At 42.9% G+C, this 17886-nt stretch overlaps 3 protein-coding genes across 6 annotated transcripts; 1 reads left to right on the top strand and 2 right to left on the bottom strand.

The window, feature by feature from the left end:
• Window positions 1–1023: 1023 nt before the first annotated feature.
• Window positions 1024–3550, top strand: LOC122616729 (protein henna). Its single transcript, XM_043792285.1, has 5 exons — window positions 1024–1177; window positions 1937–2609; window positions 2668–2930; window positions 2996–3225; window positions 3296–3550. Exons 1-5 carry the CDS (start codon window positions 1148–1150, stop codon window positions 3456–3458), a joined length of 1359 nt encoding a protein of 452 aa, XP_043648220.1. The 5' UTR covers window positions 1024–1147; the 3' UTR covers window positions 3459–3550.
• On the bottom strand, window positions 3537–10888 carry LOC122616728 (circadian locomoter output cycles protein kaput). Of its 4 annotated transcripts, none has more exons than XM_043792281.1 (7): window positions 10739–10888; window positions 9290–9438; window positions 9047–9228; window positions 7535–7751; window positions 7113–7481; window positions 6421–7055; window positions 3537–6351 (listed from the first exon to the last, which is right to left on the bottom strand). In XM_043792281.1, the coding sequence occupies exons 2-7, from the start codon at window positions 9342–9344 to the stop codon at window positions 4642–4644; spliced, it is 3168 nt and encodes a 1055-aa protein (XP_043648216.1). In that variant the 5' UTR covers window positions 9345–9438; window positions 10739–10888; the 3' UTR covers window positions 3537–4641. The 4 variants fall into 4 exon arrangements, with proteins under 4 accessions (XP_043648216.1, XP_043648217.1, XP_043648219.1 ...); XM_043792282.1 differs by having other exon boundaries at window positions 9290–9450; window positions 10739–10863; XM_043792284.1 differs by lacking the exons at window positions 9047–9228; window positions 9290–9438; window positions 10739–10888 and adding an exon at window positions 7810–7950.
• Window positions 7895–8862, bottom strand: LOC122616731 (microtubule-associated protein RP/EB family member 1). The gene has a single exon (XM_043792286.1). The coding sequence runs from the start codon at window positions 8756–8758 to the stop codon at window positions 8030–8032; it is 729 nt and encodes a 242-aa protein (XP_043648221.1). The 5' UTR covers window positions 8759–8862; the 3' UTR covers window positions 7895–8029.
• Window positions 10889–17886: the final 6998 nt, after the last annotated feature.

Consider the following 17886-nt stretch of genomic DNA (forward strand, 5'->3'; position numbering starts at 1 on the left):
GAAGTAAGTCATTGTATGGAAATGGTTTATTGCTTCGGCTTTTGTAAACTCTTGTAATATTACATCAGCTTAAATTTCGGGGTTATCGGTTGGCGTGCTTATGACTGACTGAACTCTGAACTTGAAAGTGTAAAATAATGCCGTTTTGTCGACTTCGAATCAATAATAAACGTTCGCATAGATTAAGCATTACAAGTGGTTTCCACAATGTAAGTCATCCAAATTGGAGGAAAATGTATTAACATTTAAAAGGCAAAATCCGACAAAAAGTTGAGGTGAGTGATACGATTGAACTAATTGATTCCAGTCAAACTGATGTGGACTGTAAGTATAAAACAACAAGAGCAGCGCGTGCCAGGCCCACTTGGAGCTATTCACTACTGAAATAATTGCCCTGAAATGCCGTTGAACTCGTTTGGTTAGAACCTGTCATTAGAAAAACACCGCCTCAGATTATTCAGTATGATTTTTGCAAAACAAAGCGAAGCTAAAACTAGCTGAAATAATGTTTTGATAATGTGGACCCCAGCAGAGGGGCGATTTTTAGCTTATAATATTTCCAAAATACAGTGGAACATGCGAAAGGCAAGTGCAGCAAAAGTGAAACATGTTTTGCATTCTTATTTTGAATATAAAGAACACTGTGCCTAAGTTACGATTGTGAGGAAGCCAGCTCTGTAACATTCCTAACTGGTTTACCGAATCAAGCCATACTTTTCTTCGTATTTTGAATTAAAGATGCTCGACTGTATTTATGCTACAATATTTGGATTCAGTCGGCTAGACGACGGCTTCTGTAATGAGCTGAAATGGGATTCTAGACCCATCGGGACTGGCCACTGATAACCCCGCAGCCGCAGAGCTGGAGCCGCGATTGGACCGCATGTGGATGGCGTTCCAAGATCGTTCACTCGCCCGATTGCCCGCGATATTATTTGTATTATTTACAGGTTTCAGTGCGGATTGATTTTCGTTTTCGTTTGGCTCCGCTATGGGGGCTATGGGGGCTATGGGCTATGAGCTGTGCTATGGGGCCTATCGGAAAGTCTATTTAAGCGCGCGATTTACTGAGAAATTCAATCAGTTTTAATTCGTGTGCTGAGCGGATAGTTCGTCATCGGAGAAACCCGAGAATCTTGTGTGAAAAATGTACCAGCGGCAGGTCTCCTTTGATAAGGTTTGTTTGTTGCTTCAGCGTGAGTCCTCTGTGCACCGGGAATAGAAAGTGAACCGTAAAATAGCTAATAAATTAAAAACAATAACAAGTTTATTATTCTGCGCGCTCAGCATGAACTTTCACAACCTTTGAGGAAAAAATTGAAATAAAATATATAAATATCATTTGATTATTTTGATTGAAATGAGAAAGCGGATCTGTAATCTATGAGACCTGTCATCGAATTGGGTTAGTTCGCAATAGTTCTAGACAAAGAAATACCGAGTGCTTATTACGCCTAGTAACTTTTCTAATAAATAGCAAAGACAGCCTTGATGAAAGACCTTCTTAAGTCTCAAGATCTTGCAAAGTTTACCACATGGCAGACCTTCCCACAGATAAAGCACACCAAGTTCTAGGCCGAGTCCTTGGCAATATGCGCTAATTGTCATTGCGGTCGGACCTAAACCTTCAAGGGGGGGTTTAAGACAATAAACGAGCAATCTCAATGCTGTAGATAAGTTGCAAGTGCTACAATTACAGTTCGTTGGCTCATATAAGGCTTCGGTTAGGTAATTATGCGATTCGCGCCCTGCTAGCCTCTGAAATAGGAGATTTGCTGATTTGCCATAGGAGTAGGGTGTTAATAGCGAGGAGTATTATCAGTATTAAATGGTTTGAATTGACTGCGGGTAAAACCCAGGTCACTCGGAGTCAATCTGTCAAATTTTCAATTATGCAACTGCTTTGCAAAATTAAAAATTCATTGTTAATTTATAGCCAACGCGCGTTGAGGATTCGGCTTACATAGTCGAGGGTGTAGACATTAAGGAGGCCAGGAACACCTGTCTGCTGTTCTCGCCCAAGGATTCCTCGTTATCCAGCGGAGCATTGGCCAACATTTTGGCCATCTTCAAGAAGCATGACATTAACCTGGTGCACATCGAGTCGCGATCCTCGCTGCGTGTTCCCGGCTACGAGTTTTTCGTGGAGGCCGATGGAAAATCTGGTGCCTTGGGAAAAGCCATCGAGGATGTGAAGGAGCAGTGCAGCTACTTCAACATCATTTCGCGTGACTACAAGGATAATGCGACGGCTGTGCCCTGGTTCCCACGGCGTATACGCGATCTGGATCGTTTCGCCAATCAGATCCTGAGCTACGGCTCTGAACTGGATTCCGATCATCCTGGATTCACCGATCCGGAATACCGCAAGCGTCGCAAGTACTTCGCCGACATAGCCTACAACTACAAGCATGGTGAGCCCTTGCCCCATGTGGATTACACCAAGGAGGAGATCGAGACCTGGGGCATTATCTTCAGGAATCTTACGAAGCTCTACAAGACCCACGCCTGTCGCGAGTACAACCACGTCTTTCCCTTGCTGGTGGACAACTGTGGATTCCGCGAGGATAACATTCCCCAGCTGGAGGATGTGTCCAACTTTTTGAGGGGTTAGTTCGACCACTGTCCATTAGATGGAATTCGTAACGTTGAATTGCTGCCTTTCAGATTGCACAGGTTTCACTCTGCGTCCAGTGGCTGGACTACTCAGCTCCCGGGACTTCCTGGCCGGCCTGGCCTTCCGCGTCTTCCACTCCACCCAGTACATCCGACATCCCAGCAAGCCCATGTACACCCCGGAGCCAGATGTCTGCCACGAGCTGATGGGCCACGTGCCGCTCTTCGCAGATCCAGCGTTTGCTCAGTTCAGTCAGGAGATCGGGTTAGCTTCGCTGGGAGCACCCGATGATTACATTGAGAAGCTGTCCACCGTAAGCGGCAAACTTATTGCTCCAAACTTATTGTTTAATACTGTTCATATGTGAATTGTTTGCAGATCTTCTGGTTCACTGTTGAGTACGGCTTGTGCCGCCAGGAGGGTGAGTTGAAGGCGTACGGAGCAGGTCTGCTGTCCTCCTACGGAGAACTTGAGTACTGCCTCACGGACAAGCCGCAGCTGAAGGACTTTGAGCCGGAGGTCACTGGCGTCACCAAGTATCCCATTACCCAGTTCCAGCCTCTGTACTACGTGGCCGATAGTTTTGAGACCGCCAAGGAGAAGACCATGTATGTGACTAGTGACTTTAAACATATCTAAAGAAATATTATTTAAAATATTAACTTGAACTACTTTTAGTAAATTTGCAAACTCGATTCCGCGACCCTTCGGTGTTCGCTACAATGCCTATACTCAGAGTGTTGAGGTTCTCGACTCGAAGCCGCAGATTTCGAATCTGATGGACAACATCAACTCCGAGTTCCAGATTCTCCAGAATGCCGTTGCCAAGCTGCGCGTCTAAGTCGAATTCATATACTCTTTTTTACTCCCCTCTCTTTACTTACTATTAGGAATGATTCGAATAATAAATATCATGCAATTAAGTTTTTGTAACTGTTTTTTGTTTTGCTTTATTACAACTCGGTATCGATAGTGTTCTTGATTTTTGGTTTGATTAGCATGTTCAATTGGATTAGCTTTTGTTTTGTTGTGTTTTTGTTGAGCTCATTTGAAAAACATATAAACAGTTATGTACAAAATGGGTCTATATGTTAGTATCCTCATCGTACGCGTATTTACAGGCTTAAGCAAGTTCTACCGACTCGTTCTATAGGTATGTACAATTCTTAAACATTGAGTAACTAAAATTATTAAGGTAGTTGTAGTTGAGTTTAAGATAGTTGGTTTTCATTTACAAGTTCTAAGTTTTAAAGCATTTGGCTCTTTATCAGCTGCAGATCGAAGCATATTCGAACGAACTTTTCCAACAGCAAAATAGTAATGCATTGCGAAATGGGGATAACGATTGAACTAATGGTACTTCAGTATTTCAGTATTTCAGCTGTCGGAAAAGATCGGGCCTAAAGAAAACTTATGGGAATATGTTCACAGCGAAATAAATGTCAGTTGCAATCTCAACCTGAGTTTTGAGTTATATGTAATCATATACAGAATAAAACTAAATCGTACGATAAATATCATTATTGACCTCGATGACGAAGCCCAGTCTTGAAAATAATATGGAATTGGATTAGCTTTGCTCAACTCGTTCGCTTGTTAGTCGCTTCTCAGTAAATTAGAATACAAATAACTTAGGATTAGGCTTTAAGGTTCGATTTCGTATCAGAGATCCATTTCTTGCGCCTCGATGGCACTTACTGGATAGGCTAGCCTATGGAAACGATGGGCTCTTGCTACAAACTAGACATACCGCTGGTCTTATGTACAACGATTTAGAACTTACTTATAATGGATTTTTTGAGAACTTTTCTATAGTACTATATATGTGATTTATAACACATGAAGGGGCGGGGTGGGACAATACTCAGTCTGTTGAGATCTACAACTAGCTCTGGGCTTCCGATAGAGGAGGAGGTTCGATAAAGAGAGCCAGAGGCCAAACTTGATAATATATGTGTTGCCTGCACTTCTTACAATCCTACCTTTTCCTATCGCTAAAGAGAGTTATGTACAGTGGGTACCAGCTATTGACTACTGCCTGGCGCTGTGTGAGGCGAGTTGAATAGATTCTGTGATTGCTCCTGGGACATCTGGTATGGCAATATTTCCAGATCGTTTGGCAACTGGTTTTGGCTCTGATTCTGACTGTTGAGAAAGGGATTCGAACTGAAGAAGTTGTTTGCCTGCTGTTGCTGTTGCTGCTGCTGCTGCAGGATTTGCTGCTGCTGTTGTTGCTGCTGCTGTTGCTGTTGCTGCTGTTGTTGCTGCTGTTGCTGCTGTTGCTGTTGCTGCTGCTGCTGCTGCTGCTGCTGCTGCTGCTGCTGCACCAGATTGCTGCTGGAACTGTGCATCATCTTGTTGTCCTCGCTCTGCGTTTCGGAGCCATCGTCGCTGATGCCCATGTGAAAGTTGATCGAAGGACTCGATTCGGTGGCCATTTGCATGTAGGACAACAGGGAGTCCTCATTGTTATTTTGCGGGGGATTCGTACTGCGATTGTTGTTGCTATTATTCTGGTTGCCAGTATTCTGATTACCTCCACCATTGAAGCTTTGATTGTTGTTATTGCTGCTGGAGTTGAAGGGATTGATGGCGGATTGCGAGCCCAGCGAGTGCAGCGGCGACAGATTGAGGAAGGCGTCTATATCATCGATGTCCTCGCGCAGTAAAATATCATTTTGTTGCTGCAGCTGCAACTGCTGCTGCTGCTGTTGCTGCTGTTGCTGCTGCTGCTGTTGCTGCTGCTGCTGCTGTTGCTGGTTCTGTTGTTGCTGCTGTTGCTGCTGCTGTTGTTGCTGCTGCTGTTGCTGGTTCTGTTGTTGCTGCTGCTGCTGCGGATTTTGCTGCTGACTGTGTTGCTGCAACTGTGAGTGGCTCTGATGCTGCGCCTGCATATTGTGCTGGTGCTGCGTGTGCAGATTCTGCTGCTGCTGCATCATCATCTGCTGATCCTGCTGGTTGAGCATCTGCTCCGAGTTCAGCGCAAAGCCATACTGATTGAATTGCGGCTGCACGGCATTGCTGCTGGTGAAGTTCATCCCCCGCTGGCCACCGGCTCCCAAATTGCTCACCGCTGATGCTGTCATGTTGCCAGGTGCGAAGCCCATCGACATCATGGGCTGCAGATATGTGTAGCGGGACAGGAGCAGCTGCTCCGAGACGATCCTCAGCTCATTCTGCTGCTGCATGATCAGCTTTTGCAGCTCGTCGTGCTTCCGCTGCAACTGATCCTGCAACTGACTCTGCGTTGGCGTCATCACCACCGTGTCGGGCAGCATTTCCGGTTGTGGCTGCGCAAGTGGCGACAGAACTGGCGCCACCGGAAACGGAGCGATCACCGGCTGCATGGGAATGGCGGTGAGATATTGTGGCGGCTCCAGAAAGGTGGGTGCCACCAGTTGGGGACTAGCCAGCGGATAGGCGGGTTGCGGAAACTGACACGTGTTTCCAGTCATTATTTGCGTGGGCGCAATCGGCAGGAGGGGCACCATTTTCTGAGTGCCCACTGTATGTTGCAACTGCGGCTGCTGCTGATGTTGCTGCGGCTGATTCTGATGCTGCTGCTGTTGCTGCTGCTGCTGCTGTTGCTGCTGCTGCTGCTGTTGCTGTTGCTGCTGTTGTTGTTGCTGTTGCTGCTGCTGCTGCTGTTGCTGTTGCTGCATGTGATGATGTGACTGACTGTGATGATTTTCGCGATGGTGTTCTCGGTGATGCGTTCGCTGCCGTTGGCTTTGCTATGGAAATTATAAGAATCAAATCAGAAAAATGTTCTTTAATGAACATAAGTTTATATGGATACTCACCGTACTGACGTGCGTCATCAGGGACTGCCGACTGGTGACCGAGTCCGTCGACATGGACGTGGAATCCGAGTCATTGCCCCGGTTGTTGTAGAAGTAGCACTTTCGCTTGGCCTTCGGCGAGATGCCTGTGGAACTGATATTGCCATAACTCGAGGCGGGACGCGATGTCTTCAGCGGATTGATTGGGCATGACCCAGACGGTTGGACTGCCGACGCGGACCACATGGGCGATGAGTCGACGGCGGGTGAGGTGGCTGTCGTTTCATTGCCCAAACTGGCCAGACTATTGCCCAGCAAGGTGCCATCCAGATTCTGGCTGCTCAGCTCGAAGTCCCTCAGTGTTGTGGTGGCAGATGCGGATTTGCTGCTGGTTCCCGCGGAGGCAATGACCTTGCTGCTGCCATTGTTGGTGGTGGTGGTGGTGCTGGTGCTGCTATTTGCGGATTTTGGGCCATCCTTTCGACAATCCTTAAGAACCTCGGCATAGCTGACCACCTTGTGGGTGCAGACCACGTAGTCCGGCTTGGAGTTAAACTGGTGGTAGCTCACGTAGTAGTCCGTTTGCAGCCATATCCACTGCTGGCCCTTCGTGAGGAATCGGTAGTAGCAGGACTTGCCCTCCCCCGTTTGCCTTACTATAATAGTTAATTGAAAAGAAATTTAGGCACCTTAGTTTGCTTTAGGCAACTTACGCTCTTCATGGCACGCCACAATACTGTCCAAATCATCAAAGTGGTAGTAATCATAGCCGGAAGTGCCCAGAACCTCGAAGGGCATGTAGCCAATGATCGGCGGTGCCCGGTGATCCAGAAACAGAAACTTCCACTCCATGCTGTGTTTCGAGGTGAACTCATTACTGGTGGGATCGATAATGCTCATTTCCCTGATCAGCTGCGGATTCTGTACGCGACCAGTGCCCACGAAAACCAGCTTCTTGTCCACCTCGGCATTGGAGTTCTGCTGGAGGATGCGCGGCAGCACCGCTGGTTGTCCATTTGAGCCATTCGATGCCTCCGCACTGGAAGGCGTCGAGGTATTGGTATTGGTATTGGTATCGTTACCTAAGGGATAAGCATCAGTGGAGGTGACCGAAACTCACTGCACGGCTACCTACGAAAGTAGCCCACGAATTTGACCAACTCGTAGGCATTGGCATCCACTTTCTCTATCCCGCCGCGTTTCAAATGCGTGTAGAAGGTGATCTGGTTGCTGGAACTGATGTCCGTCTGTCTGGGCTCGATTACCGGCGTGGGATTCAGGAAGATGTTCAGCAGCGCCTCGTGGTCCATCTCGTAGGCCAGGTCGTATATGGTCATGTTGTACAAATCTTGCTGAAAAGCAAAGTGTAAGGTAAGTGAGAACTGAGCTTCAATAAGAACAAATATTTACTTATGAAAATGTAAGTCCTTAACTTTAATTTTCCCATTACTGCTTTCATTTCGTATAAGATTCATATAGAAGATTCAATTTCATATTACAATTTGAAAAAAGTGCGTATTAAAAATTTATTGACAATTTATCGGTTGATTTTGAAACTAGCTGCTATAACTCTTTGAATTTGGCTCCTGAACGGTTTGAACTAGGCGTATTTGGTACTTCATTTGAACTCTTAGTCGGCGTAAATAATCTTAGTAATCTTCTCTGATAGTTCCCTATCCTTGCCACTATTGTATTTCTGGCAAAGACGTTCAATATCTCTCAGTTTCGATAAGTAAAAATCCCTTTCCCTTGTCGTTATCGGCAAAAATTCGCAATAATCCTGCAACTCCTTAGCAGCTTGATTTTCCCGCTCTGTAGTTGCACTGTTATTTTCAGATTTAGCAGGCTGTTCTTGGGGGGTTTGAGTTGTTTGGCGATTGGACCTGGACGCAGATCTATGAAACCTAGCCTCCATGGGAGGTGAGCCAAGGCCCATCACTGCTCCTTTCCGAGCGGTCACGGGATCATAGAGTCGACCCTCATAGTTGGCATCGAAGAACTTGCGAAACCACTGCAGGAACTCCAAGTTATCTTGGAATCGACCCTTGACCAGCCTGTCCAGGGGTATGATCTTATCCACAAAGACCTTATCGAAACACGCCTGTAGAAGTTTAAAATTTTGGATGTACTCATGCTCTAGGTTGGTGCGAAACTTGACTCGCTGCATCGGTATCGAATGGGCAAACAGCATGTCCATTAACTGGCAGTAAGCCGCTCCGGTGCACAATTCCTCGACCTTGGAAAACTGCGTCTTCAGAGTGTGGTTCACCCAGGATAACATTTCCATACGCGAAGGATTATCGGAGGTCACGTTTGTGCTGTAGACATTCACAGCCGTTATTTTCGATTTTTCCGACATCTTGTACGAAAAATTTGAACTTTGTTAAATAATGTTTTTGATTGTTCTCGAATATTCTTATGTGCCGAACGGGTACAAGTTGTCAACTGAATAAACTCCTTACGCATGGAAATGATGTTTTCCTCACAGTGTTCTTTAATTTCAAACCGGCCGACTTGGATGTTTTGCTTTTTTGCACTAACATTTTTACTCAAAGAAACACAGTTTTGTGGCGAACACAAAGTTACTTCAGTATATTGACTAGATGGATTAGGCTTTTCAAAAATTGTAGATCTTAGTTAAACTTACCGGCAGATAGCCCAGCTGGGAGGTAATACTTTCCGAGGCATAGAAGATGGAGCCCATACTGCTGAACACAATCATGAAACCATCGAGGGACTCCAGCATGAGGTGGGTGTACTCATCGTTGCTGAGGAACGCGGGCTTCCAGTCCTGCTGTATTTCGAAAACCTTGGAGCGATCGGTGGCCTCTGATGTCGAAACATTTGAGAGTTCAAAAAGAGATGGCAGTGGGAAATGCAGTAAGCCTACCATTATGATTCTTCAGGAAGGCAATCGTGGACTTGAGGACCGTGGACTTGTCCATCTTTCGGCTGGAGGTGGATATCAAGGCGCTCAGATCGTTGACCAGCTAGTTGAACTGATCCCGCCGCTTCTTCTCGCTGAGATTACGCGATTTCCTGCAAAGGAAGCTATGAGTTAAAAATAATCAATAGGATGCATTTACGTTTAACAACGTCACAACGCTCAATGCTCGCAAGTACATCACATTGAACGGCGTTTGCCACCCCCCAGGTGAGTGCGTTCGTGACCCACGTGTGCCGAGTCCATTGAGGCATTGTCTGGCGTTGATTAGCCACATATGCACATATGCTATCACCGTTTCACCCGGATTTTTCTAAGGATACGCAGGACAAGGGTTGGGTCGCTTTGCCCCTTTGTCGCTTTCAATTTTCTGCGCTACAGTTAACTTCTCCATCCTGCCATTGACATTTGCATGTCACTAACTGTTGGATGAGCTGAGTTTCGGGATTATTGCTATTGTCTGTTTTTGACTATGGCATGGTCATGGTACTCGTAGTTTATGACCAATCAGCCTGGGCTTACCAACTGATTTTAAAGTAAATTGAACGTAAAAGTCCTAGAATTATTTATCAAGATAGAAGAAAGATGTGAAAACTAAGTAAATAGTAGAAAGCTAAGTGTTTAGTACTGTATTTCATCGTTCGATCTACCCAAAGGTTGATTTAATAAATGCGAATAAATAAAGTTACTCTATTTAATGCTTGAATAAATATTATAGTAGAAATGCATAATTGTATCTGTTGAATTAACGCATGGGGAGTTTCTATCTTTCTTCTCTGCGTCATGAAAAATAATTGCGTTGTTAGGAAGATATTTTGGTTATTTCTGAAGGTGTAGTCCAGGTTGAAGGAGAACGGCAGTAAGTTGGCAATTATAACCAATACTCTTGTCTTAGGAAGCATATTAATCTGCCAACCTGGATATTTGATAACTAAATCCGTGCAGTTACTGTTAAGCGACAAGCTCGTAGAATTTTCCAGATACTTTCGGCTATTGACGAACGTCATCCGGTGAAATTAATTAATTATTGCATGAGCTAATCGAATTCACACTCGGATTACAATTCATTGAGGTTGGCCGCAGGAAAAACGGATCAAGGAATTGAGTTACCACAGGTTGACTTCCATTGTCAGAATCCGAGGGGCTGGGGAAGGCAGGGATTTTTATTTGACGACAGCAGCGGTATCCAAATACAGGTATTCATCGGATAAAATAATAAATAAATAATAAAAGGGGGACATTTCACTTTCACCTAGTGGAAAATTTGCAAGCACGCCATATACACGTCTTTTTCTTTTACTTCTTGTCAACTGTCACCTGCAGATGGCCCACGGATTTGTGCTAACATCTAACGAGTGCATAAGTGTGTGGGCACTGAATGTCTAGAGAATTTACCTTTTTGTATCATCCTTGTCGTCGCTCTCGTCGTCCATTTTCGGTTCTGTAGGACAGTCCACACTTCAAGCTGCACAATAATTAAACTAGTGCCGGAATAATTGGGAATAGGAAATGGGCAGACGAACCGAGAAAGAACCGAAGAAAGTTCGAAACTTCCACTTCTTTTGAAGACTTGCTCACAAATGCCACAAATTTGTATTACACGCTCACATCATTTTGTTCATATGTGCCCTTGTTTTTGGTCTAAAGTTCAGGTAATGTTTACGCAACAATTGATTTCCATATGCTCAATATGCCACATTTTGAATAACTGCAAAGGTTCACGTTTAAATTAATAGATTATTTTTATATCTTTGTAGTAACTTTTTTGCCGACGCGCTTTTTGTTCCGAAAGTTATCGCCAAACGCCGCGCTGTGCCAGCAACAAGTGCAGTTGTGGTTCTGTTTCGGTTTCGGATTTGGTTTCGCCAAGTTGGCCAGCATCCTTTTCGAATCGGTTATCGCCAGGTTATGTAATTATAAGAATACGCGTACGCGTAAGCTGCGCCTGCGCAGGCTCCCCAACTGGAGGCCCCGTGGCCAATTTGCCAGTTGGCCGTGCCAATCAATGTTGCACATTTGCAACCCCTGAAATGTATGCTACGCTATTTTGTCATGTTACAAAATGCGTTCACCGAATGCCATAACAACCACTGCTCGGTGGTTGGAGGAAGGCTGAAGGTGTTCCAATGGACTGGGTTGGGTGGGTTTCGCTTAACCGTAGAGTGTGAGTGGGGCAGCTGCCAGCCAATTGCCTGGCTGCAGCGGGAATTTGAGTGCGGATGCTGGGTCCGTTTTCCAGCTAAAAATAAGCTGGCATACACGCTATCAATTGCGTAATGCTCCGTGTTTTGCCTGACTGTCTCTCTATTGATTTCCCATTTAATTCGACACTTTTCCATCATTTCCTGCACCTTAAGCCATGCTCCTTAGCGCACGCAAAATTATTCACTGTTAATTGACGGTCCAGCATTTGAGGGGCTTCGGCGAAAAGCAATTTCTTGCCAAACAACGACTTGAAAACTTGATAACTTTTCAGCAAATGTCAAAGGTTCTGCAAGCCCGTTAAATGCATTCGACCAGTTGGAAGGGGTTGAGACTGGATTCCCTGAAAGCCGCTGACGTTCAAGCTGGCAACTCATTTAAAGCTGGCACATTGGTCGCATTGACGAAAAATCTGTGTTTAATTAAAATGTGCAAAGCAGCTTAAAATTACCCAGCTTTGCATCTGCCGTGCCGTTTGTAATTAATCCGTTTACCTCCGTTTGACCAAGGGACCCACAGTGCAGCTCATAATTTCCCACATGTATACACGGCTGGAGAGCATTTTAAATACCATGCCGCACACATCAAAGGCCGAAAAGTGTCCCGTTCCTTTTGGCCAAGTGTTGCTGGTTAACCGTAAGTAGCTGTTGGCCCAGACCCAGACCCAGACTTCAAATGCTGCCCAGATAATTGCCAATGACTCGCTTAATGGCTCGTGTTGCAATTAGTGCGGTTGGTTTGGTTTGGTTTCTCGCAAAGTGCAAAAAGCAGCCAGGAAAAGAGTTAAGATAGAGACATATAGAGGTGGTGTCGGGTGTTATTATTCAATAAGCTAGCTTTGCCCCGAGGAATGTGGTCCAATTACAACTTTGCTGGCTCAATTATAAACTCTGCAATTATTGGGTCAAAGAAAATATATGGATTACCTTAATATAGCTTAAATAATCTCTAAGCTGTTTATAAGAAGTGCAAGCTATCTCTTTATAAAGCTTAAGTAGAAAGACTATCAATCACTTTCTAAAATGAAGACTCCATTAATCTCAATCCCACATGATTGAATAGGTGATTCAAAGTTGCAAAGTTGCTAAGTGACGAGTTAATAACTCTTTTGAAAACATTAGTGACTTTAAAGTAGATCTGAGGAGCTTAAATGATTATATCAAGCCCTAAAGTCGTAAGTGCCTATTGGAGTGCTAGAATATGAAAATGTAAGTACACCTTTCGACTGATTCTACTTTTGCAATCTCTTTTGGCCTTCAACCCAGCGAATTGAACTGCACTGAACAGCTTTAAAGCCATCATCGAATTGTAGACAGTATACGATGTAGCAGAATAATTGAAACCCATCATCTATTGCAAATAGAAGCTGATGTATCAAGCATATGACATTGACCACAATGTTGCTGATATGTGTCCTATGGAATATCTATATCTATATATCCATATGCACATTTGCAATGCGGAAGCCAGTTGGTTGTTCGCAGTGGAGGAAAAAGCACAGAAAGCCGGTTGTAGTGCCAGGTTTACTCAACCCAGGCGAAGATCGTTGACTGACCTACTCACGACGTCGGGAGATATAGTGGCCATATCTCTCTGTCTCCCTTGCCGTCATCGGTCGGCACTCGCCCCGTCCCGCTCACTCGCACTCTCTAGCCATGGCTGTCTCGCTCTGACGCACTGGCAGTGCGGCAACTAACGTCATTTGATTGCATTTGTAAAGCTTCGCTCAGTTACAGAAATTATCGCATACTACCGATGTGTGTGGGTTACCTATACATACATATAACTCTCTCTTTCCCTCTCGCTCTCTCCCTCTCCCTGTCTCGCTCTCGCTCGCGCTGTCTCTGGATTTCTTTGTCAGTGAACTTGAGCTTTTGCTTGGCAATGCTAATTGCATTGCGATTACAACATAGTGTCCGTGTGTGAGTGATAATACTCAATACTCATACGACCCGTTGTACAGCTTTTCTTCCTCGCCTTCTATTTCTCTTTCCCGCAACACTTGTAACACTTTTCGTCGCGCTCTGGCGTTTGTTGTTTTAAACTTGACTTAATTAAATTTTTCACTATTATTTTATTTTTACCTTTGCCTCATTCATTGATTTATTTCGACGCCGTTCGTTTCCACTTATTTTACCCAGACGGGACTAAATTAGAATCTACGAAATTCCAAGCTCATCGCTGAAAGGGTTGAGGGCCATTATTTTTATGCGGTTTTCTAGTTAAGTTGTTGCAAGTTGAACCGCAAACGGATCTTGAATTTGTTCATTGCCCTAAACGGTTAACAATCTAATAATAAATTAACGGATGTGATGATCACTAAATAACTGCAGCCTGCTCAATAGCAGCAATTCATCGTCATTATCGTTATTCGATCTCTATAAGGATTTTAAAATTCCATTTAGAACTGTAACTTACTGGAATTAAACTATAGAATTTAAAGAAAATAATTTAGTATGCTAAGGAACTTATACAATTTATTTAAGATGATTTTTAGGTTTCAGGTGAATAATATTGGCATAGTTCTAGTGAATCGCCAAGTGGAAATGTTTAACGACTTCTATTTAGTAGCGATTAAATTCTGATTAATTAAAAACTAGTTCGATTTCACCTGAAGGGACAAAACCCCATCATATCAAAACTAAATTCAAAAGGCAATGTAAACAAAATCATACATTAAAAAAGTGTTCAGTCCTAAGTTTTCCTTTCTCAAGCTTATTCCTTTAGTTATAAATATGAGGTCTCTAGCTATTAGTCATTAGTTATTAGATAATGAAGTGTTTCTTTATATAATGACGTTCAAGTTAGGGCTTTCCTTAAGTTATTGTTCCTTGTTACCAACTACCTCAATTTTGTTAAACAAAAAATAGACGTGGAGCAGTTGTCAATCAGTTGCTTATCTCACCGTATCAACAACTAGCCATATTTGCTCTTGGCGAAAATGAAGTATACGCTCTGCAAGCCCCAGCAAAATTGGCCAGAAAGTGCAGCTAACTGCAGTAATTATTTAGTAGCGTTTCGTAATTATGCCCCATTTAATTGGAACAAATGAAAAAAACAAGAAACGAAGTTTTATCACTTGTAATGTTTAAAAGCGTTTTGCATGTGTTTATAGTTTTTTAGTTGTCAATTGAAGTAACTTTTACTGAGAGCGTGTGCGACTACCGCATGATCGCACACCACTGCACAAATGCACACGCGCACTCACACCATCGCAGCAGCACACACACACGCACACACACACTGGCAGACTGTGTGCGCACACAGATACTCGGGGCAGGCAAACGCTGACGGTGACGTTTCAAAAACTCAAAAAGACGCCACATCCGAGACCTGAGACTTGTCAGCCAACAATAAAAAGTGCAACAAAAATTTAAATAAAACAAATGGAAAAAGTAGGGTTGCAAAGCGACTGGCAAATTACCTAGCTAGTTTCAGCCTCTGGAAATTCATGCAATTAAGTAAATCGAACACTCAATTTTAATGAAGACGTGTATATCGAATTCATTCGCCTAATAATACTGAACTATGTAAAATAGGTTATCAATCTGGCGAAATTAAACTAAAAACAATATTATACTCGCATAATTTATACTTCTTGATTTTTACAAATGTTTTATAAACATCATTTTGTAAAGGGTAGAAATGCATTATAATCTGATAATAGCTAACACAAACACTATAGGCTCAATACCGTTTTATTGGCTCTAAATTCCGACTTTCACAGTAAACAATCGCTACAACTCAATTGGAAATTCAAACAAAGAGTAGGCTGTAAAAATACCTTCTGAATATTAAGACACTTTATACAAATTATAAATTGTATTATATTAATGTGGAAGAAAATCCCTCTCACAGGTAATTTGTTTTAAAATCTTTTGGTTGAATGCACTTTTGTTTTAGCGAGAAGTATCTCAATTTGCTTCCCCCGTATCTCATCCTTGGTTTTTTCCTTATCTTTTTGGCGCCGCTTTTTTTTCACTACCTATTGCACTTTTATTTTTCTTCTTTTTTTCTTATTCACTTTTGCTTTGCACACTTTACGATTTCGCCGCAGCTGATTTGTAATTGAAGCTTTTGAATCTGGCGCACAACTTTGGTAATTAGCAGTTAAAGTAGTTAATACACTTAGCCATTTTATATTAGCTACATTAGTTTAGATGCACTTGTACACTTAAAAGAAAACTTTACTTTGTGATATTTATAAGGCTTAGATCTTTTATGCTCAAGAAAAACGGATTTCAGCTTGCGTAAACTGGGATTTCGCATTTATATTTTATTGCAACATCAATAACTTTTATTTGTAACTACACTTTCTTCTTTGGCTGCTTAAAAACGCCCATTATTATTTTGCCTATTTAGTTGTATCCATATGTTTCCTTTGGCGGCTTATCCACTTCTGTTTTTCTTCTGCTCTTCACTTTGTGTCTTCAAGAATTATTCCACATTTGTTGCTGTTTTTATGTGCAAAACATTTCTAAAAGTTACATAATAACTTTTTCCGTTCTGCTTTGCTCACTGTGCACTTGGTGGCATTTATATAGCCAAATATATCGCAAATGATATCCAATAACAAAAACATATTTTGTGCACTATCCGTGGACGTTTTAACTTGTTGATGGTAATGGGTAAAAATTGAATTTTTTGGCAATATAAGCAGAAAAAAAGTTTGAACTAAGCGCGAAGATTATTAACCCATCTCGAATCCGAAACAGAACCGAAAATGCGAAAGGTGTGTAATTTGCGATCGAGTTACAGGCAGAGACAATATCGACGGCAGACGGCTTGACTTTGCTTCGGATCGGCCAAATACTTGTAATATAAAACAATAGCTGCGCGCGCTCGAAAAAAAAGCGGGGAGAAAATGCGAATAAACCGAAAACTCGATTCGGAAAATTAAAGAGAGAGAGATCCGCTCGTTGACGCTGCGCTGGCTGGACTCAAACTGAATAAATGCACGAGAACAGAACTGCAAGTTCTAAGCTGGCGAAAATAAAACAAACTACAAACGCAAAAAGCCCGTGGATAAACGAAAAACCGCGAAATGCATCGAAATGTGAGCGTTCTCACCGATACTAAGATACGATACGATACGATACGAAACTGAAACAGAAACAGTATCGGTCGGTCGAGAGAGAGTCGGTCTACAAGTCTGTATTAAATGCAAAAGGCATTTGCCGGCCGGGGCGTATACGCGATATGTGCAAGCATTCCGAGCTCTACCTGACTGACTGATTGAGCCCCGGCACTCGGCTATTATTTAATATGCTCTCCCCACTCAGAACCCGTGAGCCATATCACTCAATTGCACCGATCGTGAACCTGAGTTGAGTCTTTATCTATCGCTCTATCGCTGTATCAAACTATCAGCACACTCAGGGGCACTCCGCGTAGAAGAGGCTCTCTCTCGGATCGGATAGTATCATGATTTTCTATAGTTTTCTTTCAGCCTTTCTGTTTGTTGTCCGATATTCCGCGTGTTTCTGCCATTCCGTCTGGAGATTACAGATACAGATACAGGGGTCTCTGCGGGGTCTCGCAGGGGTGATTCAACGGGTTTTGTTTGTCCGCGACTTAAGTTCAAGATCTGTGGCAGGGGTGAGTTTTGGATCGGGAACTGGGTAGATGGTCCAACAAACCTTAACTATTTGTCTATCCAATACGAGCAAGAAGAATAATCTATGAAGCTTTATAGCGATATATTCATATTCACGTACTTACTATCAAAAAGATCACGCAAATGTGCGTGAATGCAGCCTGAAACAGGGTTGTGCAAAAATAAATCATAATTTGAAATGATAAGAGAAGTCGAACAATAATTTACACTTAATATAACCGAAAACTGTGAAAATATTAAATAAGATGCAATTAAGATAGAGGAACTGACCGTAAGAGGGCAAAGATGATAATAATACTAAAAAAGCTGTCTTATCGTCTTTCGTTAATCCACTTTTCCTATTCATAAGACTAAGAGTTTAGCTTTTCAATGCGTACTCAATATTCCATAAATATTTCAAATAAAAATAAGGTTTATTATGATTCCTATACAAAAACACGACACTTTTGGCTCCTTTGTCGCATCATATCTTTAAAAACACTATAATTGAAATTCAGCAGCGAATCTAGCACTACGACCTCACTTTCTGCAAAGGTAGCGCACAAAAGTAATAATTCTGATTCTTATTCCATGGTTGCCTAATCGCGAACCGCTTGCACCAGAAATTCGATATTTATTAGATGCTTACGTAACATTTCAGCACTCGATTTGCAATCTACAAGATTTTCTCGATTTGATTTGAAAGTTTTATAGGTTTATGCAACGCACAGGATGTATATGTAGC

Source organism: Drosophila teissieri, chromosome 3L (genome assembly GCF_016746235.2).
Source record: "Drosophila teissieri strain GT53w chromosome 3L, Prin_Dtei_1.1, whole genome shotgun sequence".
In the NCBI taxonomy this organism is placed as follows: domain Eukaryota; kingdom Metazoa; phylum Arthropoda; class Insecta; order Diptera; family Drosophilidae; genus Drosophila; species Drosophila teissieri.